We start from the raw sequence: 17,749 nt of genomic DNA, 5'->3' as shown, positions 1-17,749 counted from the left end.
AGGTCAGAGGCATGCTGTTAAAGCAGCCACAGAGTGCAATAAAAGCCAACTCTTACTCTGCATATTTTTTTGCCCTTCAGCTAAATTAGTTAAAAAAACAAAACAGAAAAAAAACAATGCACGCGCTCCATTGTTTTTAATAATGAGTTGATTCTCAAAGTGCAATCCAAGTTGTGGTTTTCATTCTCCCATGTTGTTGGATGGCAGCGGACACGCAAATAAAGTCATTTTTTCATTAGGGCCCGCTGCCTGCAAGCAGGAATAAAAACCACCACAACACAACTGCAGAGCTTTGTCAAGCACACATAGATTTCCCTCCTGCTGGTATTATGCCTGCCTTCAACACACACACACACACACACACACACACACACACACACACACACACACACACACACACACACACACACACACACGCATCCTTGTTTAAAGTACAAAATGAGGACGATTCCTTTACTTCCATTCATTATCAAGCCTTTCTATGGTCTAACTAACCCTGACCTTTATCAGTATATACCTAAACCTCACCCTAACCTATACCTAACTGGCAGCTTAGTGCTGAACCTAACCCCTAGCACAGAAGAAAGTGAGGCCTACAAAAACAGGTCCTCACTTTACCAGTAAAATTAGAAAAAAATTTCTTGCTCAGCTGCAAGTACAAGAACACACACGCATTCTCGTCTTGCTATATGTAGTGAGGACCATGTGTTGACTCCTACTGACTTTTATTAATTTTCTGTACTCTTCAACCCTTTCTATGCTCTAACCCTGACAATAACCCTAAGCCTAACCATTACCAGTGCATACCTAATCTTAACCTAAACTCAATTCACACCTTAGTCCTAAACCTTACTGTTAGCAAATAACAAAGTGAAGACCAGTGAAATGTCCCCCACCACTGTGCAATGACCAACTGGTATAGACAATGGATGGATGGATGGATATATGGATGAAATCAAAAAAGATGCCAAGGAGGAAGAAGAGAGAAGCCCCAGGAAGAGATGGATTTCTCTAAAGATACTGGCCAGCTGCCCTGAGCTCCATTCCACACCAGTAGCCCAGATAGAGAGCGTAACATTAGGGACCATGAACTGACTCACAGCTTACAACACAGCATGTGATAACAGAACTTACCATACTGTACCATCTTTATTTATAAAGCACTTAAAAACAGCCAACAGCTGAAACAAAGTGATGTACATTGCTACATGCTAAAACACATCCATTAAAGAAAAAGAAAAAGAAACTTCCCTGAACATTCATATCAAGTAAAATATTCTGGCCTACCACAATAGACTCAAAATTTAAATTAAGCAGCATTTTGAAAATATTATGTCCTCACAAAATTCCCAGTACCACGGGCTGTCACTCCACCCTGCACCACAGCATGTCATTGCATCAGCAATGACCTCAGAGATTGATGAGAGTAACATTTCTTTCTTGACCCTCCCTACTCTGTTCTCACCAAAGCCGGGCCTGCCATGCTCCTGCAGCTCCAACAATGGTGCGGCCCTTAATTGTCAGGCGTATCGAGCCTCCGGAGCCGAACGACCCGTCAGGGAAGGTATCAAGTGATGACTGGGATGGAGGACAGCAGTTGGTGCTGGCACTGCGAGCATTTGACGTCACAGCAGCATGCCTCTGTGATTAGTTCTGGTTCAGTTCCAGCCAGCTTGCATTGTCACCCATGATCAGCATCTTTCCAGTGCCTGTGATGGGGCAACCAGTGTTCATTAAGACTTTTCAGGGATCTAAAGTAAAATTAAGTGTTCTGAGGCATGAAAAGGTAAAAGAGGCAGCTGCTCTCAAACCATGTTGATTTTAAAAGATTATGGATAAGATAGAATTGAACTTGTTTTCCTAGATTGTGTGTCATTTAATCAGTAATACAAAATTAAGACATATATCTGCACCAAAGCGAGCTGCTCTCAGATGTAGTTTAGCACAGGGGCAATTGCATTGCAGTTCCACTGTATATAGACGACACATGAATGGTTTATTGTGAAAAGGAAGGCACCAAAAAGCATGATATCTCCCTTTAAACCTCATTAAGAACAAGTGTGTGAATGTGCCACAACTTTTTCCAACTAAACCCCTCCAAGACTTACCATACCGTACCATCTTTATTTCCCATTTTGTTTGGGACACCTTACCATATCCAGTAATCTTCTATAGCCAGCATCACCTTCTCTGGTCACGACATTCCCCTCTTCCAATCAGTTACTAACCTCGGAGGTGAAATGGACTCCCACCTCACCTTGTAATCTCACATAAACCAACTCTCAGAAATCTTCTTCCATCAGCTTGGTAACATTGGAAAATTTAGCTTCATTCCACCCTACCAGATTTACACCATGTTCCCTGGGATTTGTTCTGGCCTGGCTGTCTTCTTACTCTACCACATTAATCCTGCAATCCTGAAGTCAAGATTATCTGATACAACTTTGAGGCACATTACGTAGGAGCTCAATTCCACTCCTTTCACCTGCTCTCCCACCTAACCTTTGTACATGACCAAGATGAAGTTTCCATGGATTTCCCTACCTTTCCTAGCCCCTATTGGACATCTACGCAAACCCTTCTATTTTCTGAAGAACAACCACAAACCCTGCCTAGTTTTCCTGCCTGTACCAGGGTTCTGGGTTATTTAATAGATCTTTTAAAGTGCAGCACCATGTCTGGCTTAATATCAGATCCTCAGGTTATCAGGTTCATAACAGGCAAAAGTCTTCACAGGTTCCATTATGTCCAAAATGATGAAGGATCCTGATGAGAATGAGAAAATATAAACACATTACACCCAGAACCATATTGAGCACCAAGGGGGAACAGAGTTTTTGGTGCCGTTCCTCCTCGTCTGTTGAATGAATCTTTGAGGGCAGCGCAGCTGACAGACAGCTTAAAGAAAAACAGTTAAAAAAATGTTTAGTAAGGCATTTTATTATTTTATAGCTGGTTACTATTTTAAGTTATTTTCTATTTTGATCGTTTTTTTTAAAGTCCTGCAAGCGCTTTAAAATGTTAATATTGTAAATGCAGTACAAGTGAAATGTATTATTATTATTATTATTATTAGTAGTAGTAGTAGTAGTAGTAGTAGTGGTGGTGGTGGTGTCCAGGGAGACATGAACAGAGTTTGCTGATATGGTGACTAAACTGGAATGAGTAATATAACGTATATGACATGTTCCTTCTTCTTTAATTTAAAACTTAACTTTAAATTAGCTTTTTATTCATATTACTAATCTAGTGTGTAACACTATGTGTTTTTGCCACTGTCACCCCCTGAATTACCCCATTGCACGACAATTAAGATTTTTTTTTTCTTTTTTTTATTGTATCTTACATTCTGGTAATCCTGTCTGATTTGCAAGTGTAGAATGTTTGTCAAAAAGATGATGCAGTAAGCTGGAGTTCTGCTAAAGCTCAATTGATCATGCCAGTCATAAGGTGCTAGAGCTCATGCTTCTTTCATAAAATGACTACACTCTGTGGAAAACATCCATAAGAAACATGTCATCTGTCCTGACTTGTTACCATTATGTGAATGCTTCAGCGACTAATGGCTTTTTCAGATGATCATGTGTTGCGTTTCAAAGCAGTCTCTCTACATTCCCTTCTGTCTCATGTCGTTTTATTTACCCCATTATCCCACCTGCTCCTGAAAAGCCATTAAATGAACTCCAAAATATAATGCAGTCTCAAGCTTTTCCTTTCTGATAAAAACTACAGAAGCTGGTACAGAAGCATTCAAAGTAATTTGTACTGTTCCCTGTTTTTTATGGTTTTGTAACTTAAGAGAAAAAACAAACCCAAATTTTATGTGGAAAAATTAAAGTGTTCATGTTTTTTTCATGATCAAGACCCTTATTCAACTGTAATTGTACTGCAAGTGCAGTTTAGCTTCTGTTTTGTTTGTTGTTTTTTTGACAGAAAAAACGAATAACTCCATGCATGGATGTATAAATACAACCATCTTCTAAGTTAAGCTGAAACATCAAACAACACTAGATGTATTGCAACGCAACTAGCACTGGTAGATGAATACAAACAAATGTCTTAAAAAACATTAAAAGCAGTATACAATCTATACCCACAGTTTTGTCTATATTTTTGACTCAACTGCAAAGTAATTCAACTCACATGATTGTGTGGCATTAGAAATTCTTAATAACTATATTAGTGGTGGTCACAGTTGTGCTAATTAACAAACAGATAATTGCAGAACTAACTTTTTCTTCACTGTATCATCATCCTTGCTAATTTTTTTCCTCCTGTCCTCTATTTGTCCAAGACTTCTGTACATTTACATTTAGACTTCTTATTTACAAGTGGCCTCTGTATTATTGTGTGGTGGGTTGCCTGTTGGGCTTGTTTGTTTGTTTTTGTAGAGCTGGCTGCTTTTTTTCTCTCGCAAGAACTGGCAACACCTGCTTTGAGCCCACACTATTTCTTAAAGATGCTGCTGCCTGGGTATAGTGGGATAGAATTTTCCTATAATGCTTCCACTGCTGTGTAAAAGTAACTATTTGAGTTATTTTTCCTAAATGAAAGTAGCAATCCCTTCAAACAGGGACCACTGTGCACTTCCGTTGTGCACTGTGTGTTCCTGGAGCATCTTTTGTCTGAAGACATGTAACACAACCGTGTTGGTTGTTGGTTGGTTAGAGGTTAGCTGCTAGCGTTAGCTTCTAATAATAAATAATAACAATAATATCTTTATTGTCATTGCAACATACATTACAATGACATTTTTTTCTCTGCTTTTAACCCATCACCCTAGGGGAGCAGTGGGCTGCCATGTACGGCGCCCGGGGAGCAATCTGGGGTTAAGGGTCTTGCTCAGGGACCCAGAGTGCTAGGACCAGGGGTCGAACCAGGTACTTGCATCCTTCTCTGAGTGCAAGCGTGCTGCTCTAACATGCATGAGCTCTAGCACCTTATGACTAGTCCACCACTCCCCCTTCTTCCAATTTCCTTATTTATCATTGGTTTAGTAGTAGGGAAGTTAATATTGTGGCTTGTGGAATATTAGTTAGTGAAGCTAACATTTTAGTTAGTTGTGCCCACCGCTAACCTGGCAAGCCAGATTGATCATTTGTAGATCTCTCTGTTCTACACATTATCAATCTGGAACTGCTTCTGAGGTAACTCCAATATACAGTAAATACATATTCATATGTTGTGAAGTCAAAAATATATCAGGAAGTGCCATAAAATTATTTATTGCAGTTATCTCTAAGTTTGATGAGGAGGGATTGGCGAGTAACCTCTGAACTTTTGAACTTCAACGTCAACCTAAAGGGATTTTTCCTTGACTTTTTAGACCTGAAACTGTAAAATTATCCGATTGACTGTTTATCTGTTTAAATTCAGGTCAAGACTAGGCAGTGCATACATGCTGTCGACTATCATTACATTCTCTTTTCTTTTTGTATGCCTTATTTTTCCTGCAAGTACCCATCACTAGCTTACGCTTTCTACCACTTTCTAAGTGACAAAATCTATTTTGAGAAATCCCATGTCATAATAGGCTGTAAGGCCACACTCCATTAGCAGTCATGCGCCACAGAGTGAGTCTTGGCCCTGTAACAGTGCAGCCATTAGGGTCCTCAGCCTTCTGAAAATGGAGTGTTCATGAATTCCCTCCAATAAGAATGAAAACATTCTGCCACCTAACACATAATCCGCATTATAGGAACTTTGTGTTTGGTCCTCCAACACCCTGGCATCGCTCAGTGTTTCCCTTCCTTGACCTTTGTTAGGTGCCAGCTGCGGGAAGCCAAAGCAGGGGTTTGTAACTCATACCTGAAAAAAAACGTCACAGTTGCTCTTCTAACAAAGTCAAATGTTACCCTTGTGATGTACAAATGAAAATACGTCATCACATGCAAATGAGCAAAAGTTAAATAAGATAACTCCAGCAAGCACTTTCCAGGTTGAACTGAAACGTGGCCCTACCTATACAGATGTCAGTTATGTAACACAGTCATATTCAATAAATTAGAATATGGCTTTCAATGAGGCTCATTTTCAGATTAAAAGTACTTTTTCAAAATAACAACCTTTAAGCAAGTATTAAACATACTTTTCATTAAGCCCAACATTTCAGTATTAAATGCATTTGATTGATTTGATGTAATATGTTTGAAAATATTTATTTTACTCGCACTGCAGTTTCACTCCGATGATCATAGTGTGTGAAAGGAAATCTTAAAGGGATCCATGATTAGTTGTAACAATGGACTTTATTTGAGAAATATCTATTTGATATGTAAAAACAATACAGTAAAAGTACTGTAAGCTGTTTAGTTTTTAGAAATTTAAATAAAATATTGGTACACAGATGTTGCCATGGTGTTTATGCTGCAAAGCATTCTGGGTAAATGAAGTATACTTGGTCCTAGCGCTCCCTCAATCCACCCAAAACAGCAATGAGAAACGTTAAACCTTTTCAGTTTGAAACAGAGCGCTTTGAAATTGATAACAATGTAGTAATATTAATAATAATAATAATAATGATGATAATAATAATAATAATGAAACAATGAATGACGTATATCACTTGTAGAACTGCGTGATCCAGCAAGAAGTGCTCCGTGTCTGGTGTCAGGTCATGAGATTTGGGTCATGACTGAAAGAACAAGATTGCGGATACAAGCGGCCGAAATTGCTTTTCTCCATAGGGTGTGTGGGCTCCCTGGTGAGGTGTTCCGGGCACGTCCCACCGGGAGGAGGACATGCTGGAGGGACTATGTCTCTCGGCTGGCCTGGGAATGCCTTGGGATTCCCCCGGAGGAGCTGGCCCAAGTGGCCGGGAAGAGGGACGTCTGGGTCTCCCTACTGAAGATGCTACCCCCGCGACCCGACCCCTGATAAGCGGAAGAAGATGGATGGATGGTGTCTGGGCTCTCCTTTAGAGATAAGGTGAGGAGCTCGGTCATCCGGGGAGGACTCAGAGTAGAGCCGCTGCTCCTCCACATCGAGAGGAGCCAGTTGAGGTGGCTCGGGCATCTGGTCAGGATGCCTCCTGGACGCCTCCCTGGTGAGGTGTTCCGGGCACGTCCCACCGGGAGGAGACCCAGGGGAAGACCCAGGACACGCTGGAGGGACTATATTTCTCAGGTGGCCTGGGAACACCTTGGGATTCCCCCGGAGGAGCTGGCCCAAGTGGCCGGGGAGAGGGACGTCTGGGTCTCCCTACTGAAGATGCTACCCCCGCGACCCGACCCCTGATAAGCGAAAGAAGATGGATGGATGGTGTCTGGGCTCTCCTTTAGAGATAAGGTGAGGAGCTCGGTCATCCGGGGAGGACTCAGAGTAGAGCCGCTGCTCCTCCACGTCGAGAGGAGCCAGTTGAGGTGGCTCGGGCATCTGGTCAGGATGCCTCCTGGACGCCTCCCTGGTGAGGTGTTCCGGGCACGTCCCACCGGGAGGAGACCCAGGGGAAGACCCAGGACACGCTGGAAGGACTATATTTCTCAGGTGGCCTGGGAACACCTTGGGATTCCCCCGGAGGAGCTGGCCCAAGTGGCCGGGGAGAGGGACGTCTGGGTCTCCCTACTGAAGCTGCTACCCCCGTGACCCGACCCCGGATAAGCGGAAGACGATGGATGGATCCCCCCTGAAGAACGGAGGAGCAAGGTAAGACAGTGTTGCGCATGCACAGTTATTCAAAGAGGGACTCGGGAAACTTCTGGAAAAATTTCAGATTTTGGCTTTAACAAAGTTTTGCTGCTTGAAACTTCTGTGCCATTTGGTGTCAGTATAGGTGAAGTAGCTTGGCGAGGGCTCCTTTGAATTCCCTCATTTTGAATGAAACCTAGTTACAAAAACTCGAAGGCGACGACGTCACACACGGGGCGGGGACGCCACAATTGCATCACTTTTGGCGCGCACACTCTCGCACCCTATTCAATGTGTCGAGTATAATCCTAGCTTCATATGGCAAACAGAAAAGTAAGAGGTTGCATGGTATGTGTGGCTGAACCATTTGTGTTTCCTGAAAGGAATTTCATTTATTTTAATTATACACATGTAAAATGTGTTTGTAGACATGTCAACGGATGTGACTGTAACACATTGGGAAAAGTCAAATGAAAGCAACATTCTGAAAAAAAACGGAATAAAATAAATAAAAACAAACAAATAGCCAAAAAGCATGAGAAAATGTTCCTGAATAAACTTGTGAAATATGCTGACGGTTGCAGGAGGAACATGCTGCCAGTCCAAATGGAAACCATTATTAACACTAAAATACAGGAGAAAACATGGTTTGAGTGAGCTAAAGAGAAGCAGGCATGGACTGTGGATGATTGGATGAAAGTGATATTCAGTGATGACTCACCAATCCACATTGGTCTAGAAGATAATGCCAGAAATGCCTGAAGAAAACAAACATTTTAACAGTCAGTGATGATAGGCAGGCAGTGTGTCAGGCAAACGACCGAAGGAGATGGAAGTCATTACCTCAACAGAGTAAATGCACAGGTGGACTCTGGAAAAAAGATGGTTTGAAGAAAATGAAATCATTTTGTAATAATGATAATGGATGTTGCAACCAGCATCAGATTATTGCTTGAGGAAAGGAATATAAACTTGATAAATACATAATGACAGGCCCTGAAACCCTCATCCTGATTTCCCAGGGGGTGTTTAAATACTTACATTGAGCGACACCCTGTTTTTAGATGGCACTTTCAATTCACTGTAGCTTATTCACACTGCTGTTAAACCTAAACTCAAATCAGAAGTAAAATAAAACCAAAATGCACATCAAGCGTATTCATTAGATACACATTGGAGATTTGAGACAGATTTCTGTAGTTGGCATTTTTAAACGTTTTACAGCCAATAGAGAATTTTATGGATTCACTATAGTTGTTAAAAACTTTAAGATTAGCATTGGCTAACATTATTAAGTGATGGTTCCCAACCTTTATTTATTTTTTTCTTACTGCACATACTGTAGCATTCAATTACTTCTCAATGGCCTCTGAGAGGGAGCATCACTGTCCTGGAGTTTTTTCCAAAATCCACCATGTAATGTCCCATTACAAGCTCAAAAGAATAAAAAAGCAGTTTTTTTTTCTTCTTTTTTTTCCAAAAAATGCATTGTACCAAAAGCAGTTTTGGTACAATACATTTTACCCTTATCTGTACCTGTGGAAGTAAGCACCGAACTATTTCACTCTTTGGCCAGGAAACTTTGCTTTCTGTTGTGTGAGTCTGAATGAACTGACAAATTTCCTCCATAGAGTTTTTTTTTTAAACAGCTTCTTAGATCTTTTGTTCTTCCTCTGACTTCATTTTAAATACTTCCCTGCAACAGAAAATAGATCAATTTGACTTCTCTGCTTGTAGAAACAACTGACACACTGATGAGTGTTGTTGTCAGTGCAATCACTTAGTGCTTAGATGAAAAAAAAATCTGAATATGAAGTTTCTGAATCCATGGAAAATATGACATTGTAATGATGTTCTATAGAACATAAAGACATAAAAATAAAGACTAAAAGTAACTCTGATGCACTATATATAATGAAGGGATGATTAGGATTTCTTTGCCCCTAGTACTAGGGAGAGTCATTTAGGTCCAGGCATTTGTAGATACTAAGTCCGAGTTTAGTCTTGTTCGGATTCTTATTTCAGCTTTTCCCTTTCAGAGCTTGCCACATCTGTCTCCGTCTAACCTTATCTTCTGCATTTTCTTCTCTCACACCAACTACCTACATGCCCTCTCTTACTCAATCTAGAAAACTCCTCCTAGCTCTTCCTCTAGGCCTCTTGCCTGGCAGTTCCTGTGAGTACCGATGTACTATTCCTCCTGTGTACATGTCCAAATCATCTCAGTCTGGCCTCTTTGTTTTTTTTTTTCCAAAACATCTAACGAGCATTCTTTCTGATGAACTGGTTCCTGATCCTATCTATCCTTGTCACTCACAAAGAGAACCTCAACATCTTCATCTCTGGTACCTCCAGCTCCGCCTCCTGTCTCTCCCTCAGTGCCACTGTCTCTAAATCATACCACATTGCTGAACTTACCAATTTTGTACATCTTTCCTCTCATTCTCGCTGATATTCTTTTATCGCAGCAACACAACTGACAGTTTACTCCACTCAATCCAACTTGCTTGGAGATGTTTCTGCACTTCCTTTCCACACTCACAGTTGCTCTGGACTGTTGACCCTAAGGACTTAAAATCCTGAATTAAACTCAAGTCTTGATCAGACTGATTTTGGCTTTACCCTGAGCACTTTGTTGGAGTAAGTTATTTCATAATCACTATAAAATGCCCTTTGACAATCATGCCGACGTAACTGCCAGAGCTAATTCCATCCATAGATTTACATGTTATCAAAGAGTTATTTGCTGCAGGTAAGATATTAACTGCTCCTAATGTCTTAATATAAACTCACCTAGAAACAAAAACCTTCCCTGAGAATATCCCTTCCAAAATTGTTTTTATATTTTTTTTATGAAAATGTCCAATCTTTAGTGTAAATGTTGCAGTCAAACAGTGTTATCTGTTGAATCATGTCAACATGCCTCTTTTGGAATCATTAGGAACACAGCCTGATGATAGAGACCTGTTGATGAATACTGACCATATAAAGAAGATGAAGGGGAATACAGTGTGCAGCGGAATTGGAGACCCTGAACCGAGGAACTATCTTCTTTAAAGCAGGGAACGTCAGAGGCTCAAATTGTTGAAGAACAGCTGAGCACGAGGGAGAGGATTAGAGATATTTACCCTGATGAGATGAAAATCTATTTAACAAAGAACTGTAAAAGCATCTCTTGCAGAGTACAAGACACCTCAGATTGATTAGAAACAGACAGATTAACAATTTAATTTAAATCATTAAAACCCTGTGGTCTGTGGCTGTTGTTTAGAACTATGTTGGACAAAGGATCAGTCTTCACAACCGTTTGATACGTTGGCAAACATTCAGTTAGTATTTCTAAAAATAACTGAAGTTTGTCTTTTTTGCACTTTATCTCAGCCCGTAGTGATATCGGTAGTTATATCTGAGTGAGCGAGTACTTTCATTTAACCAGGACTGAGAGAATGGTTTGGTTTGACTGGTTTGTAGTGCAGCAACAGACTAAAATATCAGAGCAGGTGGATTTAAAACTATTTAAAAGCTCTCCAACACTCATTTCAGGGCACATCTGGTCCAAAACAGTCAAGTCTTTAAAATTGATGTAAAAACCTTCGAAGGTTGAACTGCATGCAGAGAACCTGCTGTTTTGTATGATGCCTGATAGTATTGTAGAAAGTACCACCACCAGGTGATCTGACAAGTGAGTCTCACATTTTTCCACATCATCTATATCCAACCCATAAGACGACATCAGGTCAAACGTGTGACATTTTCAATGAGTGGGTTCAGAGAGAAACTGCAAAATATTAAGAGTGTGTAATCTTTAAGAACTTTAACTATAAAGGTACACTTTCACAGCCGACCTGGATTTTAAAATCACCCACAAATAAAAGTTGGTCACTTTTAAGTAAACGTCCCATAAAATGAGACTAAGATTGAGCTATTACATCAGGAAACAACTCCAGGTGGTGTTTGGGAGAGGAAACAAAAAATTAATCTGTGGTAAAGGACCTCACGTCACCTGTTACGTATGAGTATATACCTGTGCTGGTGTGTGCCTTTTCTCCAACATAGGGGATGGCATCATAAACCCTTAAAAAAACACCAAAACAATACAAATATGGTTCACCAGACCGAAAACCTGCATTCTTATAAGGCCATCACAGTCGGCAAATGTAAATTTAGTAGAAAACCCATCGGGTGAGCTAAAGAAAAGAGAGAAAAATGATAGACCCATGACTCTTGATGAGCTATAAAGATTCTATAGTAAAATAGTAGAGGTCAAAAATCATCCTGCACCGTTCAGTCTGGTGAAATGTTGGATAATAGAGTAAGTGCTATATTATCAGCTAAATGGGGTAATGCAATTGACTGCAGGAGCAACACTATTTGGGTCAACTGGGATTTTCTAGCAAATTGATATTCTTAACATTAGATTTTTCTTCCCATCAGGTAAATGCAGTGAAACTAAACTTTTATGTATGATACCATGCTAAATCAGAAAAATAGAACTTTAGTTTAAGGGATGCCAACAAACTGTTAGTGTCCCTAAATTATCCAATATATGTTCTTCTGCAGGATAATCTGGTAGTCTGGAAATAGCAGCAGGACCTATTTGTATTAGTTTGAGATGCCTGACAACCCCCTGTAGTCAACAGCTGAAGGAAGGAGAGAGGGGGGGGGGGGATCAACACTGCTTCTGGGAAAATACAAATAAACTACATTTTAGGCTTTAAATCACGCTGCAGTGCCAAATGATCCCACTTGAAATCCTGAATGAGTAACAGTACACTTTTTTTTGATAGCTTTTCTTTCTTTTATTGCAAATCCATATACAAAAAGATAGTTTAAAGACATTACAAATACATAGAGACGTCGCAGTAAAACAAGAAGACAGCATCGGCCAACATCCGATCTTTGTGAGAAAAAAAATGGGAGACGGCCCGCAGAGCGGAGAGGACAAGCAGTACTCATGATCCATCAAAGGAACGAGCCAAACAGAAACGGTGTAATCATATCTAAAGGACAAATTATTTTCCAGTTCTTCCAGCCATTGTTTTGAGTCACACTCAAAAGAAATTTCAAAACTATAAAACAAACTGCTTGCAATGCTCAGAAAAAGAAGGACAAACACTTAAAATAGTAATTCATAAGATAAGATAAATAAACAAACAAAATACAGCATGTACCATTTTGTCTAAATCTTGCAAAATAAAAAAAAAAACGGAAAATGGGGGAATGTTCTATGCGGTCTACATCTCAAAAAGGACATTTCATTAGTTATAAGAATAGTATGCAAAATAATTACTTTGAAATAAAGTTAACACTAACAAATAAATAAATAGAAATGTTAAACTGGATTTGGCTGGTGGGCGAGGGGGGGTGGGGGGATTTGAGGACACCAGCATGCTGTGGGGGATGGGGCAATAAAAAGGGGGGGGGGGACACCCATGGGGGTTAAAGGTGACTTCCTGTAGCTGTCAAACACATGCCATGGGGCAGTAATTGTAATCTCAGCTGTGGCCACGACGGAAAGCCGCACAAGGGGCTCGGGAGAAAACGTAAAAAAGTAAGAACATCAAGGCACGGACGGTGGAAGGGGCTGCAGTCTCTCTCATCAAGATGACACAGCTTTGGGATTGCAAGTCTCTCTCTTGTGTTGCATAATAGACACCCCAACAATCATGTTGCAATACAATCCAAACTCGCTGGCTGGCACATAGGAATCAGCTGGCAAAAGAACCGTACACGAGCGGGTTTTTTTTTTTTTTTTTTTTATTTTTTTTTTTTTTTTTAGCGCTGCTGTAACAGGTTCACTGTAAACCTTGCTATCCATCTTCCCGTCAGATCTGACCAATCTCACCGGAGCTGCTTAAAGAAAAAACATCCCTGCGGCATGACCTCAACCTCCCCAAACTTCCCTTTGGGCTAAAAAAAAAACTGCCAGCATTAATAATGAAAACATATACAGTACCTACAGAAATATTAACAATTAATAAATCCTCACAGAGGATTATCTAAAGTCTTTTCTTCCGTCTAAAAATATATATATATATATATATTTATGTTTCTATGGTGATAAAATAAGCAAGGCACTATGTCAGCCAACCTTAAAGTCCAGCGCTCCTCTTCTTTGAATTCAAGTGTGTGATCCAGGGGAAAGGGGAACCCCCTCCCCCCCTGAATAAAGTGTTTAATTATGCGTGTACGTTTGTGTTAGATGTGTGCTTTCATGTCCCGTCTCAGTCTGTTTTATCTCAGGGCCGAGAGAGCTGGGTATAAACCGGAGCCTGCTCCCAGTGCTGTGGGCTTCCCTGCGGGATAGACGGCACCCCCGCGTTGTCCGCTATGGGCGTGTACATGGGCCTCTGGCTGGGGCTGCTCATGTAGCTGAAAGTCGAGTACAGGCCCGAGCCCTGACCCGCCCCAGCATGGCTGTAGTAAGAGCTCCCTCCCCCCTGGTGGTCGGGGTACTCGTACTGCTGCACCCTGGAGATGGCCGGGTAGGAGGAGGAGGAGGGGCTGTAGTGCTGCAGGCTGAAGGGGCTGTAGGGGATGTGCTGTGGGGAGCCCTGCTGCTCGCTGTAGTGGCTCGGGCTCAGCTGCTCCGTCTTGATCTGGGTCCTGTGCTGCGCCTGGGGGGCCTCGGAGCCTCCGCCGCCCCCCAGCGTGGTCAGGGTGATCTGCGGCTGCTGTCCCTGCTGGTTCTGGCTTTTAGGCATCCAGGCCGCCCCTCCTCCTGCCTGCGGACTGAGCGGGGCCCCGCTGCTGATGCTGTAGCTGCCGGTGTAGGTGACGGGGGCGACGCCGGCAGGCCCCGGGTGGCCATTGGGCGGGAGGTACTGGTCAAACTCGTTGACGTCGAACGTCTCGATGTGGGAGATGACGTCGCTGCTCAGCTCACTGATGTCCACGTCGCGGAAATCGATGTTGAGCTGCCGCCCGACGTTGCCGTCAGGCAGAGCGCGGAGGCCCACCTCACGCTTCAGGTCCATCTTACCTGAGCTAGCGTCATTCTTCGGGGTGGTAGGAGGGGTAGGGGGGCCCTGTGAGCCTGGAAGGTAGCACAGGAGAACATATTGAAAATGACTGCGTGATGAAGCCTTTATGCTTTTTCACCAAATCCAATAAAGAAGAGTTATTTTTATTCCAATTATCCTCTGTGTGTGCATCATAACAGCATCACCTTCCTCACCTGAGTGCTCAGCAGGAGAGTGCACCTCGCCCATGCTGGAGGCAGGGGAGTCCGCCTGCTGGAGGGCTTTGAAGATGGCGTTGGTGGAGATGTGTGTCTGCTCGCTGCCGTCTTCTGACTCGCTCTGGCCATTCTTTACCGACTTCCTCCGCCGGGGCTGGTACTTGTAGTCAGGATGGTCCTTCTTGTGCTGCACCCGGAGCCTTTCGGCCTCTTCCACAAAAGGCCGCTTCTCTCCTTCATTGAGAAGTCTGTGTGCAAAATGCGCAATTAATAAAACTTCAGTTTTAGTCTAACATCAATGCACAAAATGCAGCTGTGCATCTAGAAAGTTTTCAGAGGGGATTGGTTAGGGCTGGGGGGCACTACTAATTCTGGGGTAGCACACCAAACCTAAAAGTCATAAAGGAATTTTACTTTGAGTTTTATTATTATCCAATCCTATATGTACACAAATGACCACATTATAGATCAACGAATTAAACAAATAAGTGTACCTTATGCAGGATTTTTATAAATAAGAACGACAATAAGCAAACTTATCATTGTGCTAATTTGGCATCTTTGGAAAAGACCTTTTAATTACATTTTTAAAACAGTGGCGGATATTGGGTGAAACAACATTGACCTAACGTACAAGATTTTCTGTTAAATTCCAAAATACGTCTACAAAAGCTAATTAGCAGCAGTGATGCCAAAAGGAAGGGGGTTGGTGCCAGGGGGGGGCAAATAGTGGCCCCTCTGGCCAGACAGTCTTGTATGCATATTAGTTATTAGTTAAGCACTGGACAAAATTTGATGAATAGTGTCATTTATTTATCTCTTTATATTACTATACTTTCAATTTTGTCCTTCATGGAGCCCCTTTTCAAAATGCTGTCACTCACTGCTGGCCCCACCCTTAACTGATACCAGGATGTTTAGCTCCAAGTTCAAAAACTTGGAAAGATACATTCTTTCAAAATTATGTATACAAAGTCATATGTTGGCATGCACTAAATTAATAAATCAGCTTAATTGCTCTACTTGAACACATCAACTCATGGACTATCCTAAAAAAAGGACATTTCCCCCCCAATCTGAGTTAAATCACATACCAAATTAAAGTTTAGATCTGCTCTGGGTCTTGGTTTTGGTGTATCACCCAAAGATTATTAGTCCCCCCCCCCCTCCCTTTTTTTTTATCTGCCTACATCTTAAAGAACTTTCTGAGGTTAGCTCTTGTAAACTGAGATTATTCACCCACCTCCATAGTTTGCCCAAAGTTTTGCTGAGCTCCGCGTTGTGGAGGTGTGGGTACTGGTCCGCCAGCTTCCGCCGCGCCGCCTGAGCCCACACCATGAAAGCGTTCATCGGCCTCTTCACGTGCGGCTTGTTCTTCGTAGATCCGTTCACGCGCACCGGCATCGGCACGAGGGTCCAGTCGTAGCCCTTGAGCACCTGGGACACGGCCTCGCGGATGCACGCCGGGAACTTGTCGTCCTCGTCCTTCTTGAAGTCGCCCAGCAGCGCCCCGTCTGCGTGGCGCAGCGCGTTCTCCGACGGCCGAGTGTTCTCCGCGTCAGATCCCGAACCGGATGGGCAGGGGGACCCCGCTGAGTCCTCGGACATGCTCGGGCTCGGGGCGTCAGAGAGACATTTGTCTTGTTCCTCCGTCATCTTCAGGTAGGGGTCGAGGAGATTCATGCGCAAAACTGAGCGGTGCCTGATTACGCGTGAAACTTGGAAAGTCTTTCTTAGTTTTGTTTGCTAAAAGAAAAATAGAAAATCTGAAATTACTTTACTAAGCCAGAGTTACTCTGGAGGAGAAAACCCCTTTGATGAGAAAACGCTCAAAAAGTGATTCTCAGCTGCGCCGGTGCCGTGCGTAAAACCAGATCTTGAGCGCGAGCGTCTTATGCACCTTAAGCACGCCTTAGTGGACACATTCATGCAAGCTGGTGAGAGTTTGTTGCAGCTTGGCTGAACCGAAGTGAAGCGTTGAAGATCTCCTCTCTGGTCCCGATGTACAAATCCTAAGAGCGCTCCTGAGCTTTGAATTGCAAAAACGTGCATGCAGGCTTTATAAGGGACTTACCGTTCGGGGGGGAAAAGCCCAAATCTGATTGGCTCACAGCATGTGACGCAGGATTGATGGAATTTGATCCCCTTTTTTTTTTCTAAGCTCAGAACACACAAACACAATTTATTTTATGAACACACACACACACGCGCATAATGTGTGGTGTTTAGTTCTGGGATATTTTCTTGTAAATTCGTTCTCAGACATAGAATCTTTACCAATATGAGATTAGTTTGATCATTTGCATTGTTAAATAGTCAAATGAATACGCTCAGAAAACTAAGAAAGAAATGTAAACAAAAGCTTTCTAATAATGCCATAAGGTACTTACGTTTGGCAGTAGATGTAGTTATAAATACTTAGTTTTCTCATACTTTTTAGTGAGCTCAACTGCACTCAGCTACAATTTGTGCCCAGTAGGGGGAGACAGTGGTCAAGAAAACGGCGCAAACCTACCTGCCTCCTCTCAAACAGGGCAGACGTGAGAAAGGGAGGAGGGAGTAAAGGACGTGCGGCTGCAGAGCAACAGTTGCTGTCAAAGCATCAGCTTCTGATTTGTACCGCTCATCTCATTTCCAGCACCGCAATAATCCACTGAATTGTGGATTTTATTCAATTTGCTGAATGCTCAACTTCCCCACTTTGACCAGTTTTTTTTTTCTTTCTTCGACCCTTGAATGTTCTTCATTCTGAGAGCACTGAAAGAGTCCTGTTACATTGGATTACACGTTTAACTCTATTGTGGAATTACACACATAAATAAAACCTTACCTCCAATAACCAACTTTTCATCCTTTAGCACACGTCTTTCTATTCAAAGTGTTATTAAAGCATTCTTTTAAAGGAAGCATAATCCGTGTTTCTGGCAAGGTGCCTTAGGCAGG

General features: G+C 42.2%; 1 protein-coding gene across 1 annotated transcript; it reads right to left on the bottom strand.

Annotated features, from left to right (window-relative positions):
- Nucleotides 1–12,414: 12,414 nt before the first annotated feature.
- Nucleotides 12,415–16,855, bottom strand: sox9a (SRY-box transcription factor 9a). Its single transcript, XM_036142486.1, has 4 exons — nt 16,638–16,855; nt 16,050–16,552; nt 14,804–15,054; nt 12,415–14,662 (listed from the first exon to the last, which is right to left on the bottom strand). The coding sequence occupies exons 2-4, from the start codon at nt 16,487–16,489 to the stop codon at nt 13,866–13,868; spliced, it is 1,488 nt and encodes a 495-aa protein (XP_035998379.1). The 5' UTR covers nt 16,490–16,552; nt 16,638–16,855; the 3' UTR covers nt 12,415–13,865.
- Between the last annotated feature and the right edge of the window lie 894 nt (nt 16,856–17,749).

This window comes from Fundulus heteroclitus, chromosome 10 (assembly GCF_011125445.2).
Source record: "Fundulus heteroclitus isolate FHET01 chromosome 10, MU-UCD_Fhet_4.1, whole genome shotgun sequence".
In the NCBI taxonomy this organism is placed as follows: domain Eukaryota; kingdom Metazoa; phylum Chordata; class Actinopteri; order Cyprinodontiformes; family Fundulidae; genus Fundulus; species Fundulus heteroclitus.
The sequence above is the reverse complement of the archived record's forward strand: the minus strand, read 5'-3'. Positions and strand labels throughout refer to the sequence as shown.

Coding starts and splice junctions, on each gene's coding strand:
- sox9a (XM_036142486.1), bottom strand. CDS start 16,489: ATGAATCTCCTCGACCCCTACCTGAAGATGACGGAGGAACAAGACAAA. Junction 15,055..16,049: donor ACTTTGGGCAAACTATGGAG/GTGGGTGAATAA, acceptor TTTTGCACACAG/ACTTCTCAATGAAGGAGAGA. Junction 14,663..14,803: donor CTCTCCTGCTGAGCACTCAG/GTGAGGAAGGTG, acceptor GCTACCTTCCAG/GCTCACAGGGCCCCCCTACC.